Genomic DNA, 8,629 nt, shown 5'->3' on the forward strand with positions numbered 1-8,629 from the left:
CCATGTTCTTTCTTGCTCGTATTTGTTGGTGTTGCTTCATGTTATAATTGCTAAATATTAACTAATATTTAGCAAATTATAAATTGCTAAATTGTTTCCCTTTCTTTTTTTAAGAAATAATAAATAAATAAAAATAATCTACACTTAGAAATTAAATTAAATAATCTGTAAATTAATTGACTGCTTCTAGCAGGAGAGTCGTGGAGGGAGCTGTATGCAGCTGCCCACCACATTGCTCCACTTTGTGCCACAATTTTATTGCTAAATATTAACTAATAATAATTTTTATAATTATTTTTATTATTTAAAGGAGTGCAATGTTTTTAGGGTGTATGTGTATATGTTTGTTTTACCCCAGCAGCTAATGACCAAACCGATTTAGATCAATGACCCCACATTGAAATCCTTATGTTTCTGAGAGTTTCATAAGCTATATATATATATATTTGTGTGGCTGGGTTTGAGCTGAATGATTTTAATCAGTCAAATGAATACTGTTACAAAAATAATAGAATTAAATTTACATTAAATAAAATAATATTAATTTATGTTTAATAATGGGCTTCCTGTGGGGGCTATGTGTTAGGCTAGAGTGGTGAGGTGATGCAAGCACCTCATGCCAAGCTAAACCAATCATCACCATCAACTGTAATAAACAGGATACCTCTGGGCTGCTCTTTTGGAAGTTGCAATGGAGTGCTCTTATATTATCTCTGCAAACAGTCATCTGGTTTTCAAAATTCAAACAGGGTATTTGTTAGTAGGTTGAAGTCTTAACTTTTGCATGCATCAGTTACACTCTCGTTCTAACAGGTCATGTTTATTTGGAAATTTTGTTATATTTTCGCAACCAATCTTCTGATTTTCAAAATTGAAATGGGGTATTTGCTAGTATAATACAAAATCACGATGGAACCTAACCAGAACAAAATGTTTGTCAGCAATGTTTTTTTTTTCTGCAGTCATGTTTTCAATTTTTAATAGTTATCTCTTGTTATAATTTTTGATTCTGTCAAGTTTTATATTATCTAATTCAATATAAGTTAGGTGCTGAATTTATCTTAAATATTTTTTCAAGAGGTTTGTGAACATCATGAAACCAACACCACTAATTTATTACATATTTAAGTTTTGCCGAATCTATTTAAGTGTAAACAATGTTATTAAGCATTGTCTTTTTAACATTTGATTTAGGATCAGTTTTAATTATCCTTTAATTTTGAGGTTATTTAAAATGTGTATGAATTTATTTGTTATATTAACCATTTAGTTTTATTTTGACCAATTATGTCTAGCTAGAATTGTGTTTATAATTAGTCTCTTAGCTGATTGGAGCTTAATCATTTAATATTACTAACTTGAGAAAGGTAATCTACATTGTGTAATTTATACTGTCATCTCTCTTTTTGCTAACACTTATAAATTAAAGCAATTAGTAAAAATTTAAAAAAAACCTTATTCAAAACAATCTATTAAACGATATTTCCAAATTTTTAAAAATCTGGAAATATGTTAAAAATGTTAATTTGTTTTTTTCTTTTCATCTTTTATGACCGAATAGCAAATAGGATCACTTCAGTCAGTCCATTATCCAAGTCTCTTCGAAGGCTTGAATAAAAATTGTAACTTGGGCCTTGCAGTCCTTCCAGTACGTTTTCATATGGTCCAATCTCCGTGTCCTTTCTGGTTTTGAAAATATTTGTGTTGTGTGTTTCTTTCTTGTGTGTGTGTTTTTTTGAAGTGAATGTTTTTGTCCTTGATTTTTTTTGTTTAATTTTATCTTGTCTGTAGTGTTTTTGGTGTAATGCCAATTTCCTTCAGATTCTTCTATTTCTCTGATTCATCTGCATCCTGTCTTGGTGTTTTTCAAGTTGAGATTATACTGTACCACCATTTCAGAAGTTTCGAATTTTGCATCCTCATGATGTGTCTAAAAGATGTTAGTCTCCTCTTACGCATGGTACCAGTGATAGGTTCTAACTCTTTGAACACAACTTTGTCGGGCATGATCCATCATTGCTCATCTTTCTGGTACTTTTTGTTGATGCAGGTTCTTCTAATCCTTCTTTTGATTTTTTGGAGTCTGTCAGTCTTTGACTGTTCGTTCAGGTGGAAGAGTCTTTCTGCTGCATATGTGGATTCCAGTTTTATTTTTGTGTTTATGGATAGACCTTTTCACTGTAGGTGTACCAGGTTAATTTTTGTGCTGTAGTTAATTTGTTTGTTCTTGTCTGGATTGAGGTTTTTTTTGTTAAGGTTGTTGTTATTTCTCAGAGGTATTTAAATTGGGTTACTATTTTTACTTTATTACCGTTTATTCATACTTCATTTAATTGTGTTGGTTTATGGGGCATATTTTCTGTCTTTCCGAATTATATTCTGAAGCCAATTTTATTTCCAATGTTTTGAAGTTCTATTATTTGTGTTTTAGCTTCGTCAGTGTTGTTTGCTAATAGTGCCAAGTTGTCAACAAAACCAAGGCAGTTTGTTTTGATTTTTAGTCTGTTTTTATTTTTTGGAGGCATTTTTTGAGCCATTCCCTCATTACCATTTCCAGAGCGCTGTTTAGTTGTAGCAGTGAAAGTCCATCATCTTGGCACAGTCGTGTTTTGATCTCAAATGGTTCCAAGAGTTTGCCTCTGAATATCACTGTTGACTTATTGTTGCCTCTGAATATCACTGTTGACTTATTGTTTGTGAGGATCAGTTTTATCTTGTTTATTAATTTGGGATGTAGTCCAAGGTGTTTTAGAATTTTTAGTAGGAATTTTCTGTGGATGCCATTGTATCCTTTGTTGAAGTCTATAATCATAATATAAAATCTATAATCTGCCTCATGTCTGCTTCTTTTCTGTCATAATGCATTATTAGCTTGAGACTCATGATCTGGTCTGGACAGCTCTTCCAGAATCTGAAACCTCCCTGGTATTCTCCTAGTTCTTTCTCGAGTTGTAAACCATCCTGTTGAGGATGATTCTTGAAAGAATTTTGTATGTTGTGTTTAGGAGTGAGATTCCCCTATAGTTGTTAATATTTTTATTATGTTAATATTAAATAGATATAGTAAAAAAAAATATTAGCAACATTATACAACAAGGGTTCTGTTGATAACTACTATTAACAATAATAATATTTTTCACCAGTTTAATCATTTCCTTTGTTCTATAGGCTCTAACTTGCTAATTATCCTGAAAAATTAGAAAATTGAAATGTAGAATGAAATTTTAATTCTTTTATTGTGTCTAATGGTGAGTTAAGAAGCACTTGATAATTTGAAAGAAAGCCTGGTGGGAATTATGTAATCTGTATTAGCGTATTAACCTACTACATGTAGGTTACATAGTTTAACCTACTGTCAGTATAATTGGTTTGAGTATTTACGTAATAATATCAGTAATAGTGGGCCTGCAACTGTAGTGTGTGCTGATCTGTTGATCATTAGTTCATGGAAACCTGTTAGAGAGGTATGCAATGCATGGTATTAGAATTTTGAATTTGGAAGTGTAGTGTTAGGTTATTTAACCAGCGGGTAATATCTTCTATTATTAATATTAAACATAGCACTAATAAAGTAAAATTGATATACAATGATGAACTTTATTAGATTGTTTTATTTTGATTAGCATATTATTTTACTTTATATTTACATATTTTCCCACTTTAATACAGAACAAGCTCGATTACATTGAAACAGACACAGCATATACGATTCCTCAAGTTTAATCATAAATTACAACATCATTGAATAATTATCTGTTGAACAAAAATACTGTTAGGTATGTTTTTATAAAATGTATTCCAAATTGCATGTTACTAACAAAGACATTAGAGCAGAGTATGGCTGAGATAGAGTCCCTGCCCTACTCTGTATACAGTTTACTTTTATAAACTACCAAGAGTCAAAGGTTATGTGAGACTGTTATAAGCCATTACACAATAGTTTATAGTATTATTTTATTGAAGTTTTTAATTAAAAAATGAATTCAGATATTGGATGTTGATGAAGTGCATATTTTTTTTTTAAAAATCTCTACCACTTCTTTCTTCTGATCGTCATTATCAAATATAGAAAATTCTGTACTCATATTGAGGCAAAAGAGCCAAATAATTTATCATTTTAAACCAATATAAACAATAAAGAAAATTGATGATTAATGCCTGAAAAGAATTCACTATAAGAGATTCAGGCTGAAAATATTTTGCTTACAGAGGGTTAAAGGTCAAATTAAAAGGAATGACATTGTGGAAATTTAAATAAACATTAGTGTTTGTCTTTATATTCAGATCAGTGTCAGTACTTTTTCTTTCTTAATTTTTAGTTTAATGATTGCAATTTTAACTTTGGTACGGCACAATGATTTTGATCTTTTTTTTTTATCACCACTACTATACTTTTTTATTAAAGTAATGTTTAAATAATCAATATTCTGGTTTAATAAATATTTAAATAGTTATTTTAATTAGTGCAATCATAGCCAATAGCAATACTACTGAATGTATGATCTTCTATGTATTTTATGGCTTTATATCGGCTATTTTTATTTTATGTTTTTATTATGTGTATTGGTTATTATTTGTTCAATGAATGTATGAATTGGTTGAATGGTACTTTATCACATTTAACTGTCTGACGATGGTTTGACTAAAAATTGAATTTTTTAACAAAATTAAAATAATGTGAGTTGAAACTTTATTTATTTATTTATTTGTATAAGTATTAACAATTTTTTATTTATAATTTCTTGGAAGTCTCAATTTCATAACAGGAAACCATGTTTATATACATTTTGGCTCTCTGTTATAATTATACAGAACATGTTTTAATTTTTCAGTTTTCTGTAAGTTTATTTTTATTATCAAACAAAATTATATTATTGGGTAATCAACTTCTTTTAACAAATTTAGATTCTCTTTTAAGAAGTTATAGATTGATTTGTTCTTTGTCCTTAGTACGACCACAGACTGGTTGTAGTTCAAGCCCATACAAGAAAGCCGGTCATTATGTGGGAGCATCTACAACTATGCCTTCATCGACGTCATCTCCTGCCAACAGTAAGACTGTTCGTGCTAATGAACCAGATGCTCCAAAACTGCAGGTAAGCAGAAAATGTTGTTAGTATAAAAATTTTAAGTAACAACATTTTTTTATAGAATGCCAAAAACATAAAGACCCTTAATTTAAAAACAGTTTGTGCCATTTTTGCATGTATCAATATACTGAATGTCGTCTATGCATTCAAACAATAAATTAATAAAACAAGCACATGGCTGGTACTTAAATCCAAAACAAACAAATAAGAATATTATTAAATTCAATACTGTAGGATTACCTAGGAGATGAAATAGAAAGTTATCTGACCTGTCTGACTGAACCAAAGATTAGCCAACAAAAAATCAGTGTTAGGAGAAGAGAACATTACAGGTGATAATAAGGTGAGATGAGGTTTCAGAGACTGTCTAGCATTTGTCAATTCTGGAATAAAGTGGGAATAGGGAGGAAAGTCCTGAGCAAAGATTTTTAACAATCAATTTTAATTGAAGCTTAAAATATTCATGACACATTGCCATGATGTAGAGCTGCATTTTGATATGTTATCTTTTCTGTAAGTATAACATTTTATGAAACTACCTCATCTGTTCATGTAACTGACTTTTGGAGTTGAGTTATGTATTCTCTCGAGTGATGATGGATTACGACAAATCCAACAATATGTTGCATAGTATTCAGGTCAATCAAATATAATCCAAATGTTTGTTTTTAACATTTATTAGTTCAAAATAAAAACAGAAAAACACTACTTTTCTTTGTAATCTCCATGAAATTCTACTCATTTTTCCCAACATGTGGAGAACTTATGGATCCCTTCTTTTTAAAGATTTAAAAAATGTGTCACAAGCCAATTGCACACCACTCCTCTACTGCATTGTCACTTAGGATCATTGTCCTTCCAGAGCATTTTTCAATGACCCAAAGAAACAGAAATCACAACGGGATAAATCTGGAATGTATGAGATATGTTCTAAAGTTTCCCATTAAATTTTGTACAGCTTATTATCCCGAATACTAACAGCTGTATGAGGCCTACGTCATGAAGGAGAATCACCTCTCTGATTGGCTGAAGTGACTTTTGTTCCTGTAGATGACTTTCACTTTGTCCAAAAGCTGGTTGTAGTACACAGCATTCACACAATGCAACATTCATGGAGAAAATCTAAGCAATTGTTTTTTGGGACACCTTTCCAGTCCCAAAAGACAGTAAACTTTTCTGCATAATAATATTAATATGCAGAAAAGTTTGTTGTCAGTATTGTTAAAAATGTAATCTGGAAAAGTCATCACTGATTTAACTAGCAATTTGTCATCGGCTTTATCTAATTACAAATTCAAAATATGACATTCTTGTATTTTTTAAAAATATTTTTTCTTGATATAACCTTATGTATTAGTGAACTACATTGGTTTTGTGATAACAAAGTTTCATCAAAATTACATGAGTGCTTAAAGACATTCATATGACTATGATGATAAATGAAATTAGTAGGTCTTTAAATTAGTAAGTCTATAACTATGCTATTTGAATTTAAGTCAGGTTTTGTAAGTCTTTAAGTTTATGAGATATCAGTACCTGTGAAATTTATTGTAGAAAAATTGAAGGCTCTAAAACAATTTTTATTAAACATTTTTTTTACCATTGAAGAATTCCTTAATCTCCTCAATAAGGTGTTTATTTGTTGTCTGTTGAGAAGTTCAAGTCATAAATATCTTAGGTACTGTCACGCGATAATTCTATAAGCATTAGCCATATATAACATGATTATTTATATTCAAATAACATGGTCTATGGACTTCTACAAAACATATTGTAGCATTTCTTGTGTAATAATTATGAGTTTTGAAATTTGTTTTTAAGATTGATCTGTCTACAATAGATAATCACTTTATAAATAAATAATGAAGGAATTGTCATTAATTGTAAATCTTCAAAAATTGGCTGCAGGTTTCAGGATTATTTCTGCAATTTACCTAATGTATAATCTTGGGTATAAATATGAAAGCTTTTACTCCTGAATCCTTTATGTGTGTCACCTTTTCTACATTTCTTTTTTTTGATTCCCCTCCCTGAACCCATGTTTTTTACCTTTTATATTTTTATTCACATAAGATTCTAATCTAATGAACGTAACCCTTTCAAATAGTTTTGTGATGGATGATAACAAAGTTATAAAATAATAATTTTATCTTCTCATTTTAACATTATGTTAATATAAGGATTTAAGTTTAACCAGACCTATTTTGTTACTTGAAAACCGCTTCCACTTCACGTAAACCATTAATTAAGTATAACATAGTAACATAGCGATTAAGTATGACATGTTTCAGGGTAGGTTTTTATTTTTAAACTGCGTTTTACAAACAGGACATTGAAATGATAGGAAAATTATAGATTTACAATATTATAAATTAGATTCATTGTCTTTTGTTTATTTGTTTTCGGTTTATATTACTTTCAGTTTTTCTGTTTGTTGGGTTGTAATTCTTGAAATTGGTTATTTTACGAATCAGTTCTTTACTTTCATTTACTGAGAAAATAACTTTATATCCATGATCTGATTACTTATTATTTTGAATACAAATCTTACTATCAGTTAGGCAACTTTTAAAATACTATCTAATATAGCACTAAATATATTTTGTAAACCTTGTACACGTGAACCATAATTTCAAGGTAGTACAAAGTGATATTATTAAATTCCCTAGATAACTTAATATCTTTACTAATATCTATGTCAAAGTTCCTCTAAAACTATTATTCTGTTAGTCTATATAGCGGTTCTGAAATGTTTCAGCAAACCTGTCCCAGTTTTCACTCGGATAATATATTTCTAGTACACTTTTCCTCTCCATTAAATTTCTTGAAACAACATAAAATTATTGATTAGTGTATTAATTAGTATTAATGTAGTATTAGTTAGTATTACTAATAAGGAAAATAGTCAAAAGTTTTGTGATTTTTATTGTCGGTTATTCCTTTATTATGAATATTAGAAAATCATCTTTACTGGAGTCATTTGATCCCCAACAGATTCTATGACACAGTTTAGTGAGGCAATTTGTGTAAGAAACAAGTTAATCTAACAAGAGTTTTAAACTATAAAAAAAGCATGTTACTATTTCTTGCATCATCTTCAAGAATTAGTAATGTATGCCTTTTATGATTATTTCTTGAATTTAATTAAGTTACATTTTTCAAAACATTGATTTATTTACTTTTTTGGTGTTAACCAGTAAGGTGGATCGCCACTAATAAATGCAAATGGCATGCAGTGAATTCCACCTAGTGTCAAATAACTTTTCTGATTTATAGAAACCAGTTTATTTAATATGTCTTTTGCCATCAACATTGTACCTTACTTCACACCCTTTAATTTTCTTGATATGTTCAAGGTGAAACATCATCTAAAATATGGTCAGGAAACTTTAAGATCATATGAGATGCAGTTTTATAGTCATATACCCATCATTCAAAACAAGAATTATATTGTTCATTGTGTTACTAGAACTTCTGTATTGTGAATTCATATAAATTGTATTCAATGCAAAATCTGAATTTTGATTTCTCTTTTAATG

General features: G+C 29.5%; 1 protein-coding gene across 4 annotated transcripts in view; it reads left to right on the forward strand.

The window, feature by feature from the left end:
* The window catches only part of fra (neogenin protein frazzled), a 223,663-nt gene that overhangs the window by 192,438 nt on the left and 22,596 nt on the right, over positions 1–8,629 (forward strand). For all 4 annotated transcript variants that reach the window (XM_075362193.1, XM_075362192.1, XM_075362195.1 and 1 more), the window contains one exon: positions 4,951–5,096. In XM_075362193.1, the coding sequence (XP_075218308.1) occupies positions 4,951–5,096 (146 nt within the window). The remainder of the gene's footprint in view (positions 1–4,950; positions 5,097–8,629) is intronic.

This window comes from Lycorma delicatula, chromosome 4 (assembly GCF_047948215.1).
Source record: "Lycorma delicatula isolate Av1 chromosome 4, ASM4794821v1, whole genome shotgun sequence".
Taxonomy (NCBI): domain Eukaryota; kingdom Metazoa; phylum Arthropoda; class Insecta; order Hemiptera; family Fulgoridae; genus Lycorma; species Lycorma delicatula.